Here is a 26,161-nt window from a genome sequence, read left to right as displayed (position 1 = left end):
AATTTAAAGTTGCTGATCCACTCCACATCTGGTCCTCTGATGATTATTGGCTTATGGACCTCTGGTTTCCCTCTCTCTTAGGGTTTGGACCAAGTATGTTCCCAGTGAGGAAAAGTAGGGGTTCCCAAATCTCATCCCCATGGAATGTTGAATATAAGACACTTGGTTTTCCATGTAGTACAATGACTTGTGTCAGTGCATTGTTCGCTTTAACACTGAAGAGTAAAGTAATTTATTATTATCAAAGTACATACGTGTATGTCAAAATGTACTACCTGAGATTCATTTTCATTCAGGCATTCACAGTAGAACAAAGAAATGCAATAGAACAAAGAATGACAAACAACCAATATGCAAAAGAAGACATGCTGTACAAATACATAAGTAAATAATACTGGTAACATGAGTTGTAGAGATCTTGAAGAGCTCTACAAAATAGCCACAGCTGCATCTGCCATTTCCCACTTTTGCTTTCTCCATCAAACCAATACATCTATCTATCTGTCCATTTATTTATTTATTATTTATCTATTTGTTTATTGGTTGACTGATTGAGAAACAGAGTGGAGTAGGCCTGTGCAGCCCTTCAAGCCAAGCCACCCAGCAGCTCCCAGTTTAACCCGAGCCTAATCACAGGAGAATTTACAATGACCAATTAACCTTCCAACCGTTATATCTTTAGACTGTGGGAGGAAACTAGAGCACCCAGAGGAAACCCACGCTGTCACAGGGAGAACTTACAAACTCCTTGCAGGCAGCAGCGGGAATTGAACCTAGGTCATTGGTACTGTGAAATGTGCTAACTACTACACTATTGTGGAATATCACATTTCTGAATATCTTGTCTGGGAACTTCCTTCAAAAATAAGCACAAGAAAGGCATATATTCTGAGCTTTCTGATTTTTAAAAAATATTTGATTGTTAGCCATGATGAGACACAGGGATGATTGCCCTGAAGAATAACACTCCTTACGATCATCAATTTAGTGTTGAAGTGCAAGCTGTTACATTGTAGCTGCTGATGACTGAACTTCTACTGGTAAAAATTAACAACAGGCTTTTAGGTCAGAAGTTAAAAAAATTAAATAGGTCAAAAGCTCTGAATCGAGGGAAAATAGTTTTGCCATCTGTGAGTGAGTCCAAGCTATTTAGAACAACAATTTGGAAAAAAAAAATCATGTTTGTGGTGGTAAATAGTTTGAAGATGAATCAACGTTTCATTGGCGCTTTATTATTCTACATAAATATAAACTGACAGGTATTGCTTATCTAGTCCAAAGCACAATGTTTTCAATTAAATTCCAACTTTGAGCCTTTAGTGATATGTCAGAAAATATGAAAGGTATAAATATGTTACTGCCTTAATTTTCTATTCATTCAATGCCCAATTTATTTTGTACTTTCTTAGCACCAGGAAACATTTACAAATTGTTCCTAAAATGTACTTCTATTCTTCATGTTATACATCCATAAAAATGCTTGTTAATGAATGCTTCAGTAATGATATTGGAATGTAGAATTAAAGTATTGCAGTAGATGTCAGACTCTGTGCTTGCGAATTTCTCCTGTGCCTAATGTTTTCTACAGCCGCAAATAATTTAAATTAACTCTCTTGTGAAAACATAACATTTACAGTATACACACAGATCTGAATGGTCAGCTTTTGAGGTTTATGATGAACATTTCAGTAATGTGTCAGTTTTTCACTCTAGTTCTTATTATCTTTATGAGAGAAGACCGTGCTTTGATTATAACCTATCAAAATTCAAAGTACATTTATTATCAAAGTACAGAATGTCACCATATACTACTATGAGGATAATACTACCTTAAGAACCTTTCCATTTGCAGGATTTCTCCATTACAAGTGGCCAGACTCACACTCCTTATGGCCACCAATACTTAATGTTCCTTTCAGGCTATTTTTGTCCTTTTTTCCTTGGTTTGAGAAAAGTTGGTTCCTTCTGTTGAACTATTCCTGAATTCTTTCAGTTTTCCTCTATTTTGAATTATGTTACTCACAGACAGAAATTTTGTCTGATTTTTTAATTGGGGGGCAGGTAGGGGAGCAGTGATGCCAACCAGTAATGAGGAGCAGACTTTTTCCCTTACTATGGAAAGGATGCTAAGGCAATTTATAATATTCTCCTACCCTACTAGTTGGTTGACTGTATTTCCTCTTTTGATAATTTAGCTGAGAGGATGAAGTAGCACCAATGAATCTGTCATTAGTGAAAGAAGAAAGCATAACCCAATACAGAATAAAGGATTGAGCCTGGCTCATAGTTAGGTCGTTTGCCTGCTTGTTGAAAATTCTCTTGTGAAAACATAATCTTTACAATTCTCATGATGTAATTACTCAGTGAGTCATCAAATGGACGCTGATTTTGAATTTTTCAGTTACAAATTAGGTAAAATGGGAGTAGTGTTGAGAAGCTTCCATGAATCACTTTGCATAATTTTTAGTCCTGCAAAAGTCATAAAGTATATGTCTTTCTTTTTCCAATAGTGTATTTTCATCTGGTGAAGAACAAGGTTCCCTACATCCTCTGTTTGCAGTTCCTGTTGAAACTAATGCTGAAGCTGTACAAGAGTCCCAAGAGCATTTTATTGACAGGTACTGCACTTTTAACTCTATTTTAGTGTAATTGCTACCTTACTCACTGTGTAATCAGCTGGACTTTTAATAATTAAATTTAATTACATCAGTACTGAGTACAATTAGGCAGCTCAGGCCAATGCTTTTGGCATATGTTTGGATACTGCTTTCAGATCACTTCCTCTTCAACTTTGATCTAGAATCAAAAATGCAGCCTTGCATTTTGGAACTTTGTTTTCACAGTCCTATTTTAGACCTTTTGATTTTTTTTTGCAGTCAGCCTCCGTGCACTTTTTGACCCATTTGGTTCCTTATAAAGGATTCCTATAAATGCCGAGGAATTTACAAGAATGTCAAAGTTCAATAGTTTGGATTGGGAGGAGCATGTGGTTCAGAGGATTGAACCTTACCGTGATAGGGGGATGGCATGTGTGTATGTGTTTGAGTGTGTTAAAATGGGAAGGAGAGAAGGTGTTTAGAAGGGTTTTGGAGTCCTGATGCAACTCACTGTCGAGGCCTCTACAACTCATGTTCTCAATATTATTTATTACTTATTTATCTGTTATTATTTTGTTTTTCTTTTTGTATTTGCAGAATATGTTGTCTTTTGTTCATTGGGTGTTTGTCCGACTTTGTGTATAGTTTTTCATTGATTCTATTTTATTTCTTTGTTCTGTTGTGAATGCCTATAAGGAAATGAATTTTAGGGTTGTATATGGTGACATATATGAACTTTGTCAATAAGTTACTTTGAACTTTGGACTAATTAGAGGGAGGGATTGACACCCTATACTAGTTTGGGGAGGGAAATGGAGCCAGGTCTGGTTGAGGATGGGGGAGGAGAATTAGAGCCCTGCAGGAGGTGGAGAGCATCGAAGTCTTGCTAAGATTTGGTGGTGGGGTGTGAGATAACTAACCAAGCCCTACTGTGTAGGGAGATATAGGATAGGAGTCTAGCACACATTGTAGCTGGGTGGAAAATCGGAGGCCGTAAGAAGAATGAAAAGAGAGGAAATTAGATTCCTGAGCTGTTTGGGAATGACGTTGGTAGGGATGGTGGGTCGGGGCTTCAGAGTCCCACTCAATTGTTTGGAGTTAAAGGGGTGGAGCATCAATGCCTGGTAGTGGGCTGCTTTGAGAGAAAGTCAGCAAAGTAGTTCTGAGCTGTTGACCCTCAGCAGCTGTTCCTTCTGAAGGAGCATACAAATGACACTGTCAGGAGCAGAGGAAGTACCTTATTTAACAGTTTAAGCAGCTGGAACAGGAGGACGTAGAGAGAATCTGACTTTCATTGTAAATAGATAGGCTTGAGAGTCCCCAAACACTGCCCGGCTCCACCTGTCCCACCCTTCCTAGGTCAGACCTTCTTGATACACATTGTTTCTTGGATAAAACTGAGCACAGATTGTGAAGGTTAGCTTAGCTTTTACCTTTACTTCTCAAGTTTGCATCATTTGTGTCAACAAGCAACACAAGTGTGGGGACAGCCTGCATTGCCATGCTTCACTGTAGCATGCTCAGAACGTACTAACCCTAAACCTCACCTGTATGTCTTTGAAACGTGGGAGCACCCAGAGGAAACCCAACAACCCAATTGTACCTCGATCGCTGATGGCCGGTACTGTAAAGCGTTGCACTAAGTGCTGCCCCATGTATGCCAGTCGCTTCTAGCAATTATTAAAGTTTGCATCCAAAAAAGATCAAAACACAGAAGCAGGTGTAGGCCATTTTGGGTGGCGACGTGGAGATATGTCTCCATCAAACGAGGTGTAAGGCATTTCTTCCCTCTGCTGTCCTGCAGGTCACCCTTTGGGCAAGATGTAGTACCTGCTTACCCCACCGATTAGGGTCACGTGAAGTTATGGGAGCAGGTGGTCCTGGTTTTGCGACCACTGACGCCAGATAGGCAATCTCTGAAGATAATGGCTGGTGGGGGTCACCCAGCTTGTAAAAACACTACCCAGAAGGCAGCGATGGCAAACTACTTCTGTAGAAAAAATTACCAAGAACAATCATAGTCAAAGACCGTGATCACCTACAGTATGTCATACAACACAGCCAGCACATAATGACGAGAGTGATGATAGCCCCTTGGACTCCTCGTACCTACTTCACCGTTCAACAATATCATTGCTTATTTTGAAATGTGTGATTTGTGTTAACCCTTTATCACTTGTCTTCTTTAACATCTCAAAATCTGTGAACTGGGTTGAAGAAATTTCTGTCAATCTATAAATGGCCATCCTTAATCTTGAGACTATGACCCTCCTCTTCGAGACCTTCATCATCCCTTCATACACCCTATCAGGCCTTGCTTTGTTATGAAGGTCCGAAGTGTGACCTGCATTCAGATGTGTCTGGCTGAGTTTCTGCAGTGATGTGAAGCAGCACAAAATGGTTGTGAGGAGATTTCGTTAAACAAAAATCCATCTTCAAATGCAATAACACTGTAATTGAATTTATTTTCAAAAGATTTTGGTAAGTTTTATAATTGAATGTAATACTGAAGATTGTATTACTTGTTCATGGTCAACAAATCCACTGTCCATTTAGATTAGATTATGAAGACACGTAGTCCTCTTTTATCGTCATTTAGTAATGCTGGTGCATTAAGAAATGATACATTATTTCCTCCGGTGTGATATCACAAAACACAGGACGGACCAAGACTGAAAAAACTGACAAAACCACATAATTATAACATATAGTTACAAACAGTGCAACAATACCATAACTTGATGAAAAAGTCCATGAGTAAAGTTCAAAGTTTCTCAAATGTCCCACATCTCACGCAGACGGGAGAAAGAAGAAAAACTCTCCCTGCCATGCTGACTGCAATCCGACTCTGGGTCATCCAAAAACTTCGAGCTCTGATCAGCTCTCCGACACCGAGTACTGAGCGCCATCTCTGTCCGAACGATTCGACCTCCTCTTCGGTCGCCAAAAGCAGGCAAGGCCGAGGATTTTGAGGCCTACCCTCCAAAAGATTCCCGACCACACAGTAACGACAGCAGCGAACGGGCGTTTCAGAAATTTCTCCAGATGTTCCTCTGTGCTTTCACGTCCCTTCTCCATCAAATCAGAATTGTCCATGGCCCCTATTTAACAGATATGATATTATTTTTCACCAGAGGGCTGCGCACACTCAGGCGTGCCGCCATCTTCTCCTCCTCCCTACTATAAGGAGATTGAAATTCAAAGGAAATTCTGCTAGCTACCTGCAAGACTTGCATCAAGTTGTCTGATGCAGGGTCTTAATTCAATATGTCAGCCATTCCTTTCCCTCCACAGATGCTTCTGACACACTGAACTCCTCTGACAATTTGATTTTTGCCAAATATGTCAAGGTTTGAAGATTAATTGGCCTCTATAAAATTACCTGTAATGCAGGGGTTCCTGGCCACTTTTATGCCATGGACCAATAGCATTAACCAAGGTATCTGTGGACCCCAGATTGGGAACCCCTGCTTTCATGTGTACTGAATGGTGCATTATTGGGATAATTTCAAGGGAGCATTGGGAGAATACAATTAGGATTCATGCAAATAAGCGCCTAATGGATATTGTGGTCTGATGGACCTGTTTCTGTGCTGTATAACTCTATAGTAGGGAAAAACGACCAACAGAAATTTCATTAGTTCCTGATGGGAATGGGTGGAGAAGTTTGTCTTAACTTTCTGAGGCTAGGTGCTTTTAGGAGAGTGGGAAGAGAGCAAAGATCTTTATCGGCAGTGCAGGGGTGGGGGAGGGGGTGGTGGTGGAGGTGCAGGAGTTAAAGACCTTCAGGGACTAAGGCGTTAGAGGCTTAGGACCACTTGGGTGTCAGGGAGCCAGGGATTTAGAAGTTAGTGAATACCGTGTTGGTACTATGGACCAGGATAGGCAGGAGACAATGAATCACAGGGCATCAATGGACACATTTTAGATAGGGCTCTAGTTTGGTGCTGTGCTATGAAAACCTGGTTGTCCCGGCGATGAGCAGCAATAATCACTCCAGGAAATCATAGAGTAATATTTCAAAAGTGATATTACATGATATTACTCAATGCATGTACTAGTCGGCATTGACTGTGGGAAAATTTCATGTCATTCAAAGTTCTTATTTCAGTTATTCACTGCGAAAATAATGCAATGTGATTGAATTTCTAGGTCGTGTACTTTTCTAGATTGTAGATTTAATCCTAGGAATGCAGACAGGTCTCGTGTTCAAAATATTTTTTCTCTAAATCCCTGTCCTAATTCAGAAAATGGATATCTTAAACAAAAATATATACTATTCACCTTTTGAATGTAGCATTTTCGTCAAGTTACATCGGACTTATGAACAGTAACTGTGCAGTTCAGCTAAGCAAAGGAAAGGTAAAATGGCAAATTAATTAGAAGTAGAAAATATTTGGAGCTGAAAGGAAAAGAATTTCATAATTAGCCATAAGGACTTAATTGTTGTTGAACAAATGTGAGCAATTCTAAATGCCCAGTTTAATCTACTATGACGGCTATTTTAAAATACTTTAAATCTTTTCAGTTTTAGCAGATCTCGTGTCTACATGTGGCATTAGTTCATTTCCATGTACTATTGGTGCATGTTGGCAACCTTGTTAAAGGCTGGAAACTAAAAATACTTTTTCATTGTCATACATTATAAAAAAAATCAAATACTAACACAGCTTTTAGAACCCATACGAATTAAAGCTTCATCCTTGAATATTTCAGACTTTTGTTTCTGCACATTTCTGTTTGCTTCTGAAACAATGTGGCTATTTAGTTTCACTGTAAGCCAAGCAATTCAAAGACTAGTCCTACTGAATGTAAATGCAATTCCATTATACATCACTTATTTGCTAATAGATGTGTACTATCAGTGGATTTAATGACCAGCCAGTTTTAAGAAACTCATCATATAACATTGTTAATGAATATGATATCTAATCAATGTTCAAATAGAACTCAAAAGATCGATTTTATCCTGTAACTTTTAAAGACTATTATAACATTATACTTTACCAGTGGTTTAGGTCTAAAACAGTTTAATGTCAACTCGTGGTCCAGCTATTATACAATATATCTAGAATCTGTCAGAACTTTCCCCAACATTACAGCAAAAAGGATCGGGGAGGAGAGTGTGCTGAATCTCAAGATTAATCTAGAACAGGGGATCCCAGCCTTTTTCATGCCATAGATCAATACCATTAAGCAAGGGGTCCATGGACCCCAGATTGGGAACCTGTGGTAGAATCAGCCAAGCTTCATTGCCATGTATTTTACATGTGGAGGATCCCTAGAGTCAAATTCCTGATAGATTTTTCTACCTTGTGAACCTCTGCAAAGGAAGTACAAAATCTGGACATTGATCAGGGCCATCTTGAAATGCGACCCTCTTCATTAACCTAGTAGGGGCAAAGCAAATTACTCCATTGTAGGCAAGAAATGAAAACTGGAAGAGGAATTGCAGTTCATTTCCTTTGTGCATTTGTGGTAGTTCGTTTAAAAACATAATTGCCGGGTAAGGTACACAGTCCACAAAGAATCCTGAAGTTCCATTGACCTTAGCACTTTTCTGCTGTTGAGTCCATAATCTTTTACTGGATTTAACAAATATCTCTGAAAATGCAGGAAGTATAGTAAACTGACAAATATATTCTGAGTCTACTATAGTAAAATACAGTTTATCACAAAGACAAAATATCCTTCAAACACGTACACCTCCAGTCTAGAAACAAGTGGAAAAATTTAATTGAATTGTCTTTTATTGGTGTAACACCTGTGTAATACCAGTCGTATCGTGTGTGACTAGTTGCTGCACTCTTTTGAGAAAACCAAATTACACTAGGTGCTATTAGGCCATCAGAAGGTTCTAGGTATCGGAAATAAGTTTTGTTTATGAGAAAACAACAATATGTACAAAATATTTACATGAGCAAAAGCAATTCAAAATTCAAACCTTCTGTTTTGGTTCCAAATCTTAGATACCAACAAGAGCCAAATTCCTGTTTAGTTAGAATCAGTGATATTCCTCAGAATAACCTTTGCTACTCCAATTTCTCTAACTAATTAGATCTAGTGTTATTTCCTATTTAAAAGTTTACAAACTCAACTTTCCTTTTACTTGTCCCTAGTTAGTTAGAAAACCAAATATAATTCCTATTCTCAAGTATTATAGTTAACTTCAGTTTCAGTTCCAGGCAGTATATCTACAAGTTTAAATTCAAATTCAAATATTATATATACACCGTGTAACTCCTGTCACGACAATTCTCCAAAATCACAACCCTTAAACAAAGTAAATCTCATTTAGTAATTTATCAATGTCTTTGCAAAAATGATCAGATCTTGCAGAGAATCAAATTTGGATTCTTCGAATGAAAATAAACTTGTATATCCAACCGTATTAAATCCTCTGCGTCATTACACATTTTGTTTCCGCATTGGTTCTTCAACTTGGGTGGCTTGCCGTCTTGTGTCTTGGTTTCGTTGGAATGAAATAGTTTAGCATCCACAGAAAGTCAATTCACAAACTTGTACCAAAACTTGTACCAAGTGCCTTGGTATGATTTTATTAATTCCTGACTACGCGGTAGGGCTTTTGGATACTGGTCTCTGCCGATATTGTCTCGTTATAGCTGCTGCATGCTGTAGCTTCAATAAATCTTCTTTCGCTATTGTCTCTCCTCCAGGGATTTCGCCCTGAGGGTTTCAAGTTAGTAGGGTAAAGATACTCACTACTAATTCCACTCTTCACAGTTCATGTCTTCAGCTTCTAATCATTGCTGCGTTTCTCTCCTCGTCCGTCCTGCCTCCAGCCCACCCCGCCCTCTTTTTTTAAATCAGGAAACCTCGTTTTCATCCCTCCGCGGGATTTCTAACATCACAATTTTTTTTATTAAATGCAATCGTGAACAATAGCCAGATCAGAAATGCTGATCAAGTCAACTAGTTCCCAAAGAGAACTCCAATAGGCCAATCAGATGTTTCACTGCTGCTCAGCGATAGAACGCAAAAATATCATGTGTACAATTAAGAAACATTAAAAAATAGTAGAAATACTGGAGTCATGATGATCACGATGAGGTCTGCTAGAGAGAGACATTCATACACATGCTGTCCTCCATAATTCAAAGAGATTGAAGGATAAGGTTGCAGGGTGACAAAACGTGGCAGGAGCACTTGGAACTAAAAACTAAACCCTACTGGGAGAAAACAGCACCTGTTCTTTCCACGCTGTTCTCCAGCAGTTTAAGGACTAAGTCCAGCCGGAACTTAATTCACAGGTGCTCTTGAAAGTCAGGTATTAACCCTACCTACCAACAACCAAGCATCGCCATCCTGGTCCCCTTCATGATAGCTTATGGAGAAGCATGTGACTTCCCTCCCAGAGATGATAGGTGTTTGTGCACTCAACTCTTGAAGGCTTGGACCCCATCCCATTTTGGGTTTAATTAACCTGGGCTACATTGGACTTCCTGCTTGGGTATCTCCCAATATTTTTCTGGTTTAGGGTTTTGCTGCGAGTCAAGTACTTGTTACAGTGCTAGCAACCTGGGTTCAATTCCACCGCTGTTGATAAGGAGTTTGTACCTTCTCCCGGCAACCATGTGGCTTTTCTCTGGGTGTTGTGGTTTCCTCACACATTTTAAAGACTTACAGGTTAGTGCGTCAAATGGGTGTAACTAGGTGGTGTGGGCTCTGTGAGCTGGAAGGACCTGTATCTCTAAGTAAATTAATTCATAAAATCCTTTATTGACTTTAAGATAAGTGGCTTTCCAGCCCAATTCAGAGGCCACATAAAACTTAAGTACTAAAAGTGGGCCAATGGTCCCATAAATCCTGACAGGATAAAAGGATGGTAGATGTATCCTCCCTCAAGAACAGTGGTGAACCAGATGTATTTTTATAACAATCTGATAGTTTTTGCCGTCATCATTGCTAAGAATCATTTTCCTTTCCCAAAATCCAGATTATTAACCTATTTTAAATTCCAGAGCCGCTACTATGGAATTTGAAGTCTGCTTGTTGGATTATTAATCTAGGCTTCTGGATTACATTAAACATCTGGTGGGGATGGCTAGAGCCGACAGATCTGAAGAATAATGACAGAAGAATCTTTCTCTGCACCATAATTTTTGCTTCATTTTTGGGTTCAAGGGTAAATGCAGTATATTAGTACCACTATGAGTTTTGCCTGGTCTGAAGGCCTTTCACTGTATTTAGGAGATGGATTTACTTAGATAATTGACTATGTCCGTGTCAAGCAGCTTGACTTCATGACAAGCTCTTCCTCTGATATATAACACAAACTCTGAGGTCTCTCAAGGCCAGTTTTCCCTGGCCATTTTATTTTAGTTTTATTGTTTTTATTTTGTGGGGTTTTTTTGCTCCATTGTCTTATTTAAAGTTAAACACCCCTTACTTTCCCCAATCTGTGTATTATTGATACCGGCACAGAATTATGCCAGCTCTACTTTGTTAGCTTTTAGTGTGTCAATGACACATTTGTATTCCTGCCTGAGGCATTCTATGTCACTGTTATCAGCAGCAATTTCCTGGTCACACATATTTTCCACACAGATATGACATTACAAGCATGTGGTTTTTCCACTGCTGAACAGTAGGTTTTCAGTGCCAGAAAACGAAGGCTCTAGTTTTTGGCAGTGGAAACCTAATACCAGCCCAAGTTGTTCCTCCCTTTCCACTGATCAGCGAGGGGATGAAGACAACAGAAACCAGGTAGGTGAAGGACTCAACTTTTTATAGGGAAATGAAACAGCAAAGATCAGTCAGACAGAAAACAAACTCACATAAAAAGAGAATGGAAGAAAACCATGTAATCAACAATTGTGTTGAACATTTTGGTTTTTAACTGTTTGTTTTATTTAATTGGCTTTATTTCTATAGTGTTAGTACTAACAGTGATAAACCATTTCTAAGTGTAGTTACAATTCATTTCAGTGTTACGTTCTGAAACCAGCTTGTTCCAGAAAGTAGATTGGTATAATTTTTAACTGTTAATATGGATAAAGTACAACTTCCAAGTACATTTTTTGTGGGCATATTCAAAAAATCTATAATAGAATCATGACCATAATAGAATCAAGTTGGTGAAGTTTTTCTTTGATTCTATTATGGTTATTATCTGTCATGGATTTATTGAGTATGCCTGCAAGAGAACGAATCTCAGAGTTGTATGTGGTGACGTGCATGTACTTTGATAAGAAATTTACTTAAGCCAATAACCGCGGATGTTGAAAACCTGAAATAAAAAGAAAATAGAAAACAGGAGAGATTAAATGAGAAAAGGGTCCATAATCTATTTTAATGAAAGTTCAAACAAGAATAGTTATCTGAAGTTACTCTGGAAATCTGAAATAAAAGTGTGATCAATGCTTTTAATTAAAATTGTTGCATTGTTGAATCCAGAAGTTGAAATGTGCCCAAATAAAAAGATGAGATGCTGTTTTCTGGAGTTTACATGGCTCCAGCGAAACTCAGAGTAAGGGACTGGGAAGAAAGAAGACACAGCTGGAGTAACACAGCTTTGTAATCACAAGATGCCCATCTAAACTAGTCCGATTTGCCCACGTTTAGCCCTTCACATTCTTTCTTTCCTTTATATTTTTTTGATCCCAAATTTTGTTTGAACTGGCAGTTCCAACTGAGATGTTTTAAAATCTTAAAAGTGCTATATAAATGGAAGTTGCTATACAATTGGGCCATGGGATTAATTATTTTGAAAGCCACCTATCATATCAATGATGATGTGTGATGGTTTGCTGATCAATGAAGTCCTAACCTGCTTTATCACAAAATGTTTTAAACATGTTATAATTGCTAATATAACAGTTATTGTAGGTGGAACCTGACCAACATATTTTATGATAGTGCCTTCTTAATTTGCAATTTGCTCTGATCTCAACAAGACACTTACCTCTACATTTTAGGATGCTATGATTCTTGAGATAAGACAAAGCCCTGATATGTTTATACAAAAACCGAAGGAAAACAAAATTAGTCTCTACAAGCTCAGAAAGAATCATGGTCTGTTTATATTGTGGTGACATTGGGGAGGGTCCAGAGTAGATTCACGAGATTGATTCTGGAAATGAAAGGGTTATCATATAAGCAGCCATTGAAAGCTCTGGGCCTACACTCGCTAGGATTTAGAAGAATGAGGGAGGATCTCATTTAAACCCGTCCAACTTTGAAAGCCTTGATAGAATGGATGTGAAGAGGATGTTTCCTTTGGTGGGTTGTCTAGGAGCATAGGGCACAGCCTTATAATAGAGGGACACCATTGGAACAGAGATGAGGAGGGATTTCTTTAGCCAGAGGATGGTGAATTTGTGGAATTCATTGCCACAGCTGGCTATAGAGGCTGGGTCACTAGGTGCCTTTCAGGCAGAGATTGATAGGTTCTTGGTTAGTCAGAGCGTGAAAGGTTATAGTGGGGAGGCAGGAAAATGGATTTGAGAGGGAAATCGATCAGCTATAATGAAATGGTGGAGCAGATTCAATGAGCCAAATTACCTAATTCTGCTCTCGTGTCTTATAGTCTTAATAAAGTACAAAATGGTTCAAGTTTGGTTGGCAATAAAATTGTAGTTGTGTTTAATACAACGAAGTTTAAAATATGTTCATTGTTACCACTAGTGTTGAAATACTTTCATCATAGTTCCTAAACTAAGTTGACGTTTTCCTGTAGTTGTGTGAATTCTGCTTCTTCTTGTTAGCCCATCACCCTAACTGAGACATAAACCAGTACAGCAGCTTGCCAGTGTCCTCTCTCCTGGGCCAGTCTTTCAAATTGTCCCCAGGTGTAGCCCTTCTTTGGATATGCTTCCTCTTCCAGGGATGAGGCCTTCAGAGCTTCTGTTGGTGTACCTGTAACTCTGGGTTTTTACAGGATTGGTTTGCTGGCTCCATGCACAACCCTCCTGCTTTTGCAGCGGGGCTTGGGACCATCCATGGTGGAGTTAGTTGTGTGACTTGCACAAGATTAAATTTTCCTTTCCAGGGCTAAAAATTCAGGGTACCTTTTGACAACACCATATCAGCTAATAATTAGAGGTGGGGGTGACATATATGACTCACAACAGAGAGTCAGTTTATTCAGAAAACACAATTTTATTAAACTGCAAAGCAAAAACAAAACTACATTAAGTTCTCCCAGCAGAATCAACAATTCCTCCAGAAAACTGTAACGTTAAAATCAAATTATTTACATTAAAAAATCTCAACCATTTTGGCAATGTGAGAACCAATCTTGAATAACTGGGCAATTACTCCATCATCTCTCCTCTGCCTTCTTCACATGGTTATCACTATAAGTGTTATTGTTACAAGATAAGCACTCTAAATTGTTCCAATTCGAAGGCAGATAACAGCTGATGGAATTTTTTACAGTTGAGGTCAGTCGTTTTGTAATTGTACAACTTAAACCTTAGCTGGAGCTCCCTGTCTATAATATTATCATTCTTCCTATATTGATCTCCTTCTAAAGGAAAACACCAAAAGTACTCAGAATCTGAAATTAGGACTACCTTTTCTTTCCGCCTTTCAATTTTCAAAATAAATGGCATATTTTGGCCTTGTATTAACAGTGCATCTGTAGCAGATTTGCTTCTATGTGTTATTTTTAAAAAGGCTTGGGGATCTACAAAAGCAGTCTTTATTCCTACCACTTGTCTTTTCAATTTTCAGTCCATTCTGAGACTTGTTGGCTGAAGTGCTTGGACAAGTTATTTGTTCACAGGGATTATTTTTGGAAGACTTACTGACATTTCTTTACACGATGCAAAGTTTTTAATTGTCATTATTTTTATTACCAGCTCCTCTGTGCCTAGTGACATCAAAGACACAGACTGTACCTCTGAACTACCAATTCCTGCTGTTAACTCCTCTGTACAGGACAACAATATTTTACTCCAGGATGACACTGAGCAGTCTGCATTAAGGTGCTGCACATTTCTATACATTGTTATAAACTTAATATTTTAAAATAGAACCTCACTCCTCTGTATTTACATCCATGACATTGCTAAATATGTGTTACATTTCGTAGCTGGATAAATGATTAGATGTTAGTTAAATAGTTTCTTTACGTCACTCATATGACAGAAAGCCTTCCATTGACTTCCATTCATAAGTCTAAGTAGTTTCCACTACATAACAACTTTCAACCCTTACTTGCAAATTGATCTTTGTACTTTTAACATAGAATAGTACAGCACAGTACAGGCCCTTCAGCCCACAATGTGGTACTTCCTGCTTTCAGATCCATTGGGAAACAAACCAAATTGTAAACTTTATGTTATTACCATTTGTTTAATGTAAAATCTAACTTGGACTATTTATGTTGGTTTGTTACTTTAAATCAATGGCAGGATACCTTTTCTTTCATGGCCGTTATGACTCACTTGATCTGGAAAATCAAAAGTAAATTTTTCCTTCTTAATTTATATTTTGATTTTTGACTGTCATTTAGCACAATATGTGGAATTCTGGCAGTTGAACGTGGTGTTTGATTGTCAATTGGAAAAGTTCTCACTTCCTTTTCTTTGGTTCCCTTAAGAGGAAGTAAAACGTTAGTTCTGAAGTAAGTTAAGTTTTTGCTTCTCACGTAAGGATTTGCATGCTAATAAAGATTACGCGAAGCTTACATGTGTAGTGATGATAAAGGCTTATATAGAACGAAGAGCAGAAGTACAAGAGACACAAATCATGCCTGGACCGGGCAGGGTAATTTCATTGGTTGTTTCAGTACTGAAAGGCTGATAATGCAGTCAACAATGTCAATCTAGAAGCCTTTTACAAAGGCTGCCATCATTCCAAGAAAGTTATAAGATTTCCTAGAATTCTAATATTAGCCTGACTATAACAGTTGGCAAACATTGAATTGGAGATTTTCTCATCTGCTGCATGTTAGGCAGAAATATGTAACTCTATTAAAACTCGATTAAGCAAGTAAGAGGCATCACGTGTCTTCACACAGTATAGGAAGAATCACCCTCTATGTACTCCAGTTAATTTTTATGGCTGTAATTGATCACTTATCTAAAAGAACAATGTAGTGTATTATCCTGCTTGATGATGTAGTGAATATGCTTTGGAATGAGACAAAGGATGTCAGAATATTGTGTTCATCCAGCTTTACAAGTCAGTACATCAGTGTGGACCTTAGCAAGCATACGCACAGACAGCATTCTGATATATAACACAAAGGAAGCTTTGATTTATAGGGCAAGAGCACGAGCTTATTGTGGAGGAAGGGAATTACTGACATAAATTTCAGTTCCCTGGCCCTGAGGGATGATATGAGGCCGCTGAGCAAATAAGTGCAATTTCTAGATCAAACACATCTGGCTAGATGTCAAAGAGCAAGTGATAGAAAGTAGCAGCCAAGGAGAAGTTAATATCAAAATCTGAAAAAGGACATCTGCTTGAGGCCACGGGATCTCCACTCTTTTCTGTCATGTGCCTGGAGAGTGCTGGAAACCAAAACGTGGAAGATAGGGTGAGGAGAACACATACAATGTTCAAAAGAGAGAAGTGTGAGCTAGCAGCATTTGTAGGTGACGCCTGTTACAGCTCTGTCTACAAAGTTATTTATGCTGTGCTTAAACTCTCCTGTCAGTGATGTCTGGAGCTGGTGGGGGTGGGAGCGGGTGCTCTTGTTGCACAGCTGGTGTGGGCTGTGGGTCTCAGTGGCTTTTTCCTCCACTACTGCTATCCTCTTTCAAACAACTGTTGTAGATACTGTGTCACAAACTGGATTCCACTGCTTTTAGCTACTAACCTTAATGTATGTGAGCTCCTGCGTCGTTACGAAAAGCACGATTTCCCTGGAGAAGCTCGGTAAAAGCTGCTCATGTTCACCAACATTGCTTCTAGTACTTGAGAGTGACTGTTGCGTTCCCACGTGGAAATCCCAAATTTCCTCTTTGCTTTTCTGACAAAACTCTGAGGCATCTAAGGGAGGGAGCCTGAAGGTGAGGCAGATCCCCATCATTTCTAATGTGGAAGCAGCAACACCCTCTCAGCTACTGTAGCCCTGGTGAGGGAATATAGTTGACACCAATTTCAATGGAGGGAAATGGCTGTGATGGCTGATAAAATGAATCTTTTAATTCTTTGAGTGTGTTCAACTGTTCTTAAGAGTGTAAGGGCTTTTGTTGTTTTAAAAATCTGCAAATATAGCTTTTGAAACTGTGTTAAGTTAATTTTTATAATGCACTTTACATTGTAAATATATGCTGATATGTATGTATTTCTGTACATTTTATTCTTTCTCCATATTTTAACCTCTAACTTTATTTTTTATTTTTTATTTTATTTTTTATATAATTATTCTTTATAATTGTTGAAGTTATTGTTTTCTGTTGCATGTTGCACCCTCGCCAACACACCACAGCAAATTCCTAATGCGTGTCAATGTATCAGACAACCAAAGTAGATCCTTGATCCTTGGTTTGGTTTCAGAATACAGGGGATTCCAGTTCATTGGGACATATTAGGACCTGTACGTGCTGGACCAATTAAGTGGCTGCCCCAATTAGCCAAAGAGTCCTGGATTAGTTAAAAAGATATATAAAAAAAACAAGCTACAGTTTAACTGAGTAACAAATCTACAGAACAAATTAGAACACTATCAATACCACTACAATACTATAACACTATGTATTAGTTCCTAATAGCTATCAACAGATGAATTCATCTCATGTTTGCTGCCATAATGAATATGTATTTAAGTGAAATACAGAACTAATTAAAACTCTACCAAAACTATATGATCCTGACGAAGGGTCTCGGCCCGAAACATCGACTGTACCTCTTCCTAGAGATGCTGCCTGGCCTGCTGCATTCACCAGCAACTTTGATGTATGGTGCTATAAAACTGTGTATTAGTTACTAAATGCTGTCAGTGGAGGAATTCGTCCCCTGTACGCTGATGTGTTCTTTTGATTGACTATGTATAAAGGAACAAAATCAGTGCAGACATCATATAAATATTATTGCGAAGAAAGCACGACAGCACCTCTACTTCCTCAGGAGTCTGCGGAGGTTCAGCATGTCATCAAAAACCTCGGCAAACTTCTATAGATGTGTGGTGGAATGTGTGCTTTTTGACCACAGACACACACAAGTGACGCTATTTAAAAATTGTTTGCTCTAAGCACAGCTCTGATGGCCACAAGTCATACATGCGACTGACGCTAGTTGGAATCTGTTTGGCAACGGTCTCCTATCACAATTAAGCGGCACATTGTCCCAATTAAATAAGGGAGTTTTGGCTATTTTCTTGATTTGCTTTTGTTCTTTAAGAGTTGACCCTAGTAAGTGGCTTCCCTGATTAATGGATAACCCAATTAACTGGAATCCACTGTATTTCAGATAGTCAGTAACATGTGTTTTAATAAAACGAGTTTAGCCAGTGGCATATCTTAGCTGGAATTGGCTGTGTTTATCAAAATATTTGGTCCGGACTTGTCCACCCACGTGACAGAGTTGCTTCATATAGAACTGTGGCAAAAGATAATGCTGTCCAGAGACTGTGAAATGGCCGAGGAGACACGAGACCTTGAGAATGGGCAAAAGGGTGGCCAGACACTATGGGAATGGGGAAGAGGGAAACCAGAAACCCAGAAGTTGGGGAAGGAAGAGACTCTGAGAGTGGGAGTGGGTGTGACTTTTAAAACTGCAGGAATAGCTGGTTGAATGAACTGGTCCAGGGCATTAAATACTGAAGGGTAGCAATTTCCACAAAATTAAGTAGTGCTTTCTGTAGTTTAATTCAGTACTTGAGCGCATTGGGTTCAGATGTCTGAACACACGTCGTGGAGCTAATGGTGCTGGATTTCATCCGAGCAAACTGAGCCAATGTGTAACGATTAAGCAGGCCATGACAGGAGACTAAGTTGATTGGACGTGATTCTGAAGCTTGCCACTTTACCTGGCGCCCTCACTTTACGTTGCAAAGATCTGCAGATATTCCACCGCAGGAACTCTCACTCGCAGTCACTGAAAATCTGTAGGCTACATGCAATTGACTTTCCACTGGCTGTTGCTATGATTTTTCTATTATCTAAGGTTTTGAAGCACACCAGGGATAATTCCTTTTATTTAAAATATCTTCTCCGTAAATTTGTTTCTTCACAGCATTTGTGCAATACTCTGCATTAAACCTGTCTCTCCTGATTGGTCAAGCAGTAAAGATGATAACCCACCATTAGTAAGGCACAAGTGACTGTGGATGGCCATCTTCAGTACATTTTAACACAAAATCATTCCAAATGCAAATCTCTGAGAATCTAACATTTAAACCATTAGACAACCTGTATGATGAATAATTCATAAGTAATTACTTCTACTTTAATTCTTGGGTATTTTTTAATATTGCTAAGAATCTTCAAGCATTCAGATCTTGTTGCTCACAAATTTGTGAAAAGATTTGACCATTATTTCAGTGGTATTTTTTTCAGACCAAATTATTTTAGATTATTATATTTTATTATTATCTTGTTATTTGTGTACTTTTGTGATTTGGAAACAGCAAGTATAAAAAAAAATTAAGTATGTTCTCAAACGTATTGTTATCATGTTTTAAATTTTTCAATTTCAGTCCTTCTGTGCAAATCGATCGTCTTATCCCATCTACGATTCCTTTTCCACCTCCGCAATCTGATGGTGTTGACGAGCCACACACGAATACTACAAACCTCCAAAAGGAACCAAAGTACGTGGTGCAAAATATCTCTGGACAGCTTTATTGTTATGGGTGGGGACTGTTGACTTTCATAGAGTCACAAAGCACAGCAGGAGTTCCCAACCTGAGCTCCACTGTCCCTGTGCTTAACGGTATTGTTTCATGGCATAAAAAAAGGTTGGGGACCTCTGGAGCACAGAAAACAGGCTCTTTGGTCCACCAGAACATGTTGACAATCATGTTCCTGTCTACACTAATCCCACTTTCTGGCACTTGGGCCCTCAGCCCTCCAAGCCTCAAGTGGAGACTTCTTAAATGGAATGAGGGTCTCTGCCTCCTTGTGTTGCAGTTTCCAAGCCCCACCTGGGTGAAAGTAAAATCTCCTTCGGGTCTGCTCTAAACTTCCAACTCCTTACCTTAATCTAATGCTGTTTTCTTAGACAACTCTGCTACCTACCCTCTTTGGTGCACTTCCATAGAAATGTAAGACCTACTGAAATCCGGGAATCGTTATGTGTTGCAGAATAATCTGGCTACTGCTATATTTATAAAAACATTTTAAAATCTAAAGATGGATCTCAGACGCAGTCATAATTCACTGTTCTGAGAGCAGCAAGTCACTGTTTTAAATCATGCTGCATTTCCGTGAAATTGTTCCTTTCAGCCTTTGGTAGTATCTGCATATAAATAGTCCCATTGAATATTGATATAAAGCTACCAGACAAAGAGTAATGTTATCAGGAGTTTAAAAAAAAGATTACTAGTTACAGAACGTTTTTGTTTTGTTTACTTGTTCATGCGTGAGAAGTAATGATTTTATCAAAATGAACATCTTTCACAGCTTTTATAATACCACGCATCCTCAGGCAAAACAAACAAGAATATCACTATAGTAATTTCCAGGAACCTATAATTTCACCTTGGCTTGCTGTTTAGTAATCTACTCTACATCTATATATTAACCTCTGTCATCTAAGCCAGGGGCTCCCAACCTGGAGTGCATGGACCCCTTGCTTAATGGCATTTGTCCATGGTATAAAAAATGTTAGGAACCCCTGGTCTAGGTGCTTCATTCCCATGGCCTAATAACTGACCTTAGAAACTGATTTGTTTGTACCGAAGCTTATTTCGCTGGAGATAATTAGGACTCCAAAAAAATGTACTCCACCTCTCCAGCAGGAAAGAGATTAAATATTAGTGAAGTAATTAGCAAATTATACAGTTTTCCAGTACATCAGATTTATGACATGCTACAGGCAGGTGTCATCCCAACTTGCACCATACAGAGGACAATAGGCATATTTCCTATGAATTTACATTTCATTGTTTCCTTTAGAGCTTACAATGATTTAACTATTTTAAAGGTCTTTGTTTTGCTCTTGTCCTTTGATTCAATGAACCAATTCATGTTGGTGAAATATTAGACTTGTGGATTTATGCCTGTGAATTTAAACTGTGTTGCCTTATATGTGTTTGCTCTCTTTTTTTCCAGAAATACTTCCAGCAGTGAAATTGCAGAGTCGATTTTAGCTCCTTCTCTACTTACCAGTAATGCAGATGCTCTCGGGGTTGAAGACACTTTGAAAAGGTATTGCAAACGGCTACAAGATTGTGTCCTATGCGTCAACGTGCGAAATAGAAGTTATGCTTATTTGAAATTTCATAACTCGCCAACTATTACCAAGTGCAGATTCATTTCTGCCTTGTATCAAGATGTGTTTTATTCAGTCATTAATGTGTTCCTTACTTGTTAATTTATCAACAATGTTCTAACCAACAAATTGTAGATAGTTGGGTCACCCGCATTTCCATCAAACTAAGTGGCACCAGCGTTGTAAGCGAACGAGGCTGATTATGTACAAGGTATATAAAGTAGGTTAAATAATTATCCATTCTGGGCAGATCAATTCCCTGTTATCAGGAGAGATTGGTGTCGTTTCTCACTCCTCCATTGTTTTCTGAGTAAGTTAACTTTGTTTTACAATGGACTTTGAGTACAATGGACTGTGAGTCATACGTTCCAACCAAATTCCACCTCATCTGCTGCTACAGGGTTGCCAGTACACATTCTGTTAAAAGCGTTACTGTGCTTCATAATTTGCAATCTCTTCCTCCTGTGCAACAGCATTGTTAAGGTTCTTCTCTGGTCATTTGGAATGGCTTTGTTGCTAGGTTTATTTTGAAGGTAAGGACATGTTCGTCACAGCTTTGTAGGCCGAAGGGCCTGTATTGTGCTGTAGCTTTTCTATGTTTCTACGTTTCTATTTTCTTTACGATAATTATCTTTCATGTCCTTTAATGTTAATTTCTGTGTGCTGAAACCCTGTGCTGAATTTGCATTCTACTTCAGTCATAAATATTGGCAGATTTACAAGTCCAGTTTGTTCCAATGTTAATAACAGTAAAAAGTACTGGAGAAATAGATGTAGTAAAATATCTGGAAGTGCTGGAAGTCTGAAATAAAAGGAGAAAGGACAGAGCCTATGGGCCCCCAATGCCACCGTGGTGCAGAGCTGTCAAGGCAACTGGTCTTTTGTTGCTTGCTACATCTGTGCCCATATCAATTTGTACTGCTTAATACCGTGAGGGAAAGTTATTAACATGCCTGTAGCGGCAAACACTAATCCAAAATCAAAACAATTGCCGTTAGCCTATGACCGTCACGGGGTTGTGATACTCGCATGGTGCATCCTCAGCTCCAATGAAATGATTGCTCCAAAGAGCTGAATTCCTTATTTCCTTTCTTAGTGATTAGAAAACATACAATTAAGCATTATCAAGTGGTCAACAAAGATATGACGTCCGCCGGTCCCGAGCCCCAAACTACCACGGAATAAGCAAGAATACGCAACTTATTCTCTTCACTTTTGCCACGCCCCCACTCATGTGACTAGTTACCGAATAAACGTGATAAATGCACAACACAGAATACAAAACAAATAGAGAACAGATACGACACCGAATGCGCAGTGTTGACGTAGTGTGCTGGTGATTGGAATGCCAAGTGCCTGCAGCCATTGGTATCTGTCGAAACAAATTACTTTTTTTCCCCAGTCCAAAGGCAGGACATTATATCCTTCTGAAAGTGTTATATACGAAAGCCCCCTCAGAAATGAATAGCAGATTTTTATTAGTGTCTTTAATAAACATAAAGTACAGTGGCCTGAATTTAAACATTTTGAAATAGATTTCTTCAGCAACACCTGTTCATTCTGATGTTTAATGTGTGTATAGTATATGGGCTGTTTTCAAAGTCCTAGGTACATTCTGCTAATATTCCCACAGATGCCAAGTAATCCTCAGGTTTCTGTAGCAGATAGAAATAAGCCCAGGGATACACTGTCTTTAATCAGATAAATTTGAATTGATCTATTAATATAGTGCACAGTGCAATAGATTGTGGACATCTGTAAAAAAAAAAATTAGATCAAGTAGCATCAGTGGAGAGATAAATAGACTTAATGTTTTAGGCTTTTCATTATTTCTGATGAACTTCTGCATGTTTGTTTTACCATACGACCATAAGATATTGGAGCAAAATTAGGTCCTTTAGATCATTGAGTCGGCGCCACCATTCCATCAATTTTCCCTCTCAGCCCCAATTCCTGCATTTTCCCTGTGTCCCTTCATGCCTGAACAATCAAGAGTCTATCAACCTTTGCCTTAAATACACCTAATGACTTCGCTGCCCATGGCAACAAATTCCACAGATTCACCACCCTCTGGCTAAAGTCCTTCTCCATTCTAAAAGGACGTCCCACTATTCTGAGGCTGTCTCCTCTGGTCTTAGACTCCCACACCAAAGGAAACGTCCTCTTCACATCCACTTTATCAAGGCCTTTCAACATTCGATAGGTTTCAATGAGGTCCCCCCTCGTTCTTCTGAATTCCAGTGAGTACAGGCCCAGAGCCATTAAATGCTCCTCATGTGACAAGCCTTTCAATCCCAGCGTCATTTTCATGAATCTCATTTGAACATCCTTTCTTAGATAAAGGGCCCAAAAACTGTTCGCAATATTCCAAGTGGGACCTTGCTAGTGCTTTATAGAGCCTCAACATTACATCCTTGCTTTTATATTCTAATCCTCTCAAAATGAATGCTAACATTGCATTTGCCTTCTTCACCACTGATTCAATAGTTCTACGTTGAAGAGGTTCATTCCTGAAATTGATTGAAACACAAAGACAAAAACTGTGGAAAATTCAAATAAACGATAGTTAAAATTGCATCTCCAGTCTGGTTACTCTGTGGGAAAGAGGGTAGAAAAACTTCAACACTAGAAACTTTAACACTTTTAAGAGAAACAGATTGAGGTCTATGTGGTAGGGAGATTCCAGGCAGCTTCTAGAGTAGGTTACATGGTCGGCACAACATTGTGGGCTGAAGGGCCTGTAATGTGCTGTAGATTTCTATGTTTCTATAATAAACCGTTTGTTAAATAAAACTATTATTACTATGGAACCGGTGATTGGTTTGCCTGTGACATCCTTTTCAACAAGATGATTGTGGCCATAGGAGCAGAACACATGCTCACGATGGGACATGACAAGTCAAGTCACTTTTTATTGTCATTTCAACCATAACTGCTGGTACAGAACATATTAAAAATGAGACGACGTTTTCCAGGACCATGGTGCTACATGAAACAATACAAAAACTACACTGAACTACGTAAGAAAAAAACACAAAAACTACACTAGACTACAGACCTATCCAGGACTGCATAAAGTGCACAAAACAGTGCAGGCATCACAATAAATAATAATAAATAATAAACAAGACAATAGGCACAGTAGAGAGCAGTAGGTTGGTGTCAGTCCAGGCTCTGGGTATTGAGGAGTCTGATGGCTTGGGGGAAGAAACTGCTACATAGTCTGGTCGTGAGAGCCCGAATGCTTCGGTGCCTTTTTCCAGATGGCAGGAGGGAGAAGAGTTTATATGAGGGGTGTGTGGGGTCCTTCATAATGCTGTTTGCTTTGTGGATGCAGCGTGTGGTGTAAATGTCTGTGATAGCGGGAAGAGAGACCCCGATGATCTTCTCAGCTGACCTCACTATCCGCTGCAGGGTCTTGCGATCCGAGATGGTGCAATTTCCGAACCAGGCAGTGATGCAGCTGCTCAGGATGCTCTCAATACAACCTCTGTAGAATGTGGTGAGGATGGGGGGTGGGAGATGGACTTTTCTCAGCCTTTGCAGAAAGTACAGACGCTGCTGGGCTTTCTTTGCTATGGAGCTGGTATTGAGGGACCAAGTGAGATTCTCTGCCAGGTGAACACCAAGAAATTTGGTGCTCTTAACGATCTCTATGGAGGAGTCGTCGATACTCAGTGGAGGGTGGTCGCTCCGTGTCCTCCTGAAGTCAACAACCATCTCTTTTGTTTTGTTCACATTCAGAGGCAGGTTGTTGGCTCTGCACCAGTCCGTTAGCTGCTGCACCTCCTCTCTCTATGCTGACTCATCATTCTTGCTGATGAAACCCACCATGGTCGTGTCATCGGCGGACTTGATGATGTGGTTCGAGCTGTGTGTTGCAGCACAGTGAACAGCAGTGGACAGAGCACACAGCCCTGGGCCCCCCCCCCCCCCCCCGTGCTCGGTGTGATGGTGTTGGAGATGCTGCTCCCAATCCGGACTGACTGAGGTCTCCCAGTCAGGAAGTCTGGGATCCAGTTGCAGAGGGAGGTGTTCAGGCCCAGTAGGCTCAGCTTTCCAATCAGTTTCTGAGGAATGATTGTGTTGAATGCTGAACTGAAGTCTATGAACAGCATTCTAACGTACATGTCTTTTTTGTCCAGGTGGGTTAAGGCCAGGTGGAGGCAATGGCATCATCTGTTGAACAGTTGGGACAGTACGTGAACTGCAGGGGGTCCAGTGAGGGGGGCAGCAGGGACTTGATGTGCCTCATGACAAGCCTCTCGACTTTCTGTTGCAGTCCTCTTTGCAATAAGATTTTGAAGAGCTATCAGAATGTCATTCGACTTGTGTAAGATTTTATCTAAATAGAAAGCAGAACTTTCCTAATGCTGTAAAAAAATTTGATTGCCAAGAAAACCCGTCAAGCAAACTTGATGGAGCCTGGCTATTCGAATCATGCTCAACGTAACCCATATCCAAAAAGTAGAAGTCTGTTGGGCTCTGTGTAGACCAGGCCAGGCTGACTCCTTATAAATAAAAGCAGTCAGGCTCAATATTTTAGTTGTATTTTGGCTGCGTGACATGAGTTAACTAGACCTGACCTTAAAAACCTGTGTCAAACAAATTATAAATTGGGCTATGTTTTGACTGACTGTAGTTTGATTAAGTTCTAACTCTTTACCTGAACTCTACTCTATGACACTCCTCTTTGTAATGAGTACCAACAAGGACTAGGGAGTAAGTGATCCTCAAGGGGAAAACCATGCAGTCATAGGGTCATAGAGAAGTACAGCACAGAAATTGGCCCTTTGGCCCATCTAGTCCATGCCAAACCATTTAAGATGCCTACTCGCATTGACCTGCACTGGGACCATAGACCTCCTTAACCCTACCCATCCATGTACCTATTCAAACTTTGCTTAAACGTTGAAGTCGGGCTCGCATGCATCACTTGTGCTGGCTGCTCATTCCACACTCTCACTCTGAGTGAGTGTTACCCGTCATGTTCCCCTTAAACTTTTCAACTTTCACGCTTAACCCATGACATCTAGTTGCAGCCCACCCAATCCCAGGGGAAAAAGCCTGCTTGCGTTTACCGTTTCTATACGCCTTATGATTTTGTATATCTTTATCAAATCTTCCCTCAATCTTCTACATTGGAAGGAATAAAGTCCTAACCTATTCTAGTGTAATGATTGAAGGGAATTCTGTATTTATTGGAGCAGATA

The 26,161-nt window shown here is 39.4% G+C and overlaps 1 protein-coding gene across 13 annotated transcripts in view; it reads left to right on the top strand.

Annotated features, from left to right (window-relative positions):
* LOC134359048 (uncharacterized) overlaps positions 1–26,161 on the top strand; it is a 279,403-nt gene that overhangs the window by 135,738 nt on the left and 117,504 nt on the right. For 12 of the 13 annotated variants that reach the window (XM_063071897.1, XM_063071898.1, XM_063071901.1 and 9 more), the window contains 4 exons: positions 2,511–2,618; positions 14,423–14,548; positions 19,213–19,326; positions 20,789–20,884. In XM_063071897.1, coding sequence (XP_062927967.1) covers positions 2,511–2,618; positions 14,423–14,548; positions 19,213–19,326; positions 20,789–20,884 — 444 coding nt within the window. The remainder of the gene's footprint in view (positions 1–2,510; positions 2,619–14,422; positions 14,549–19,212; positions 19,327–20,788; positions 20,885–26,161) is intronic. The other variant, XM_063071899.1, reaches the window with a different exon arrangement.

The sequence above is a fragment of the Mobula hypostoma genome, chromosome 19 (assembly GCF_963921235.1).
Source record: "Mobula hypostoma chromosome 19, sMobHyp1.1, whole genome shotgun sequence".
NCBI lineage: Eukaryota > Metazoa > Chordata > Chondrichthyes > Myliobatiformes > Myliobatidae > Mobula > Mobula hypostoma.
This window is presented reverse-complemented; position numbering and strand designations above follow the sequence as displayed.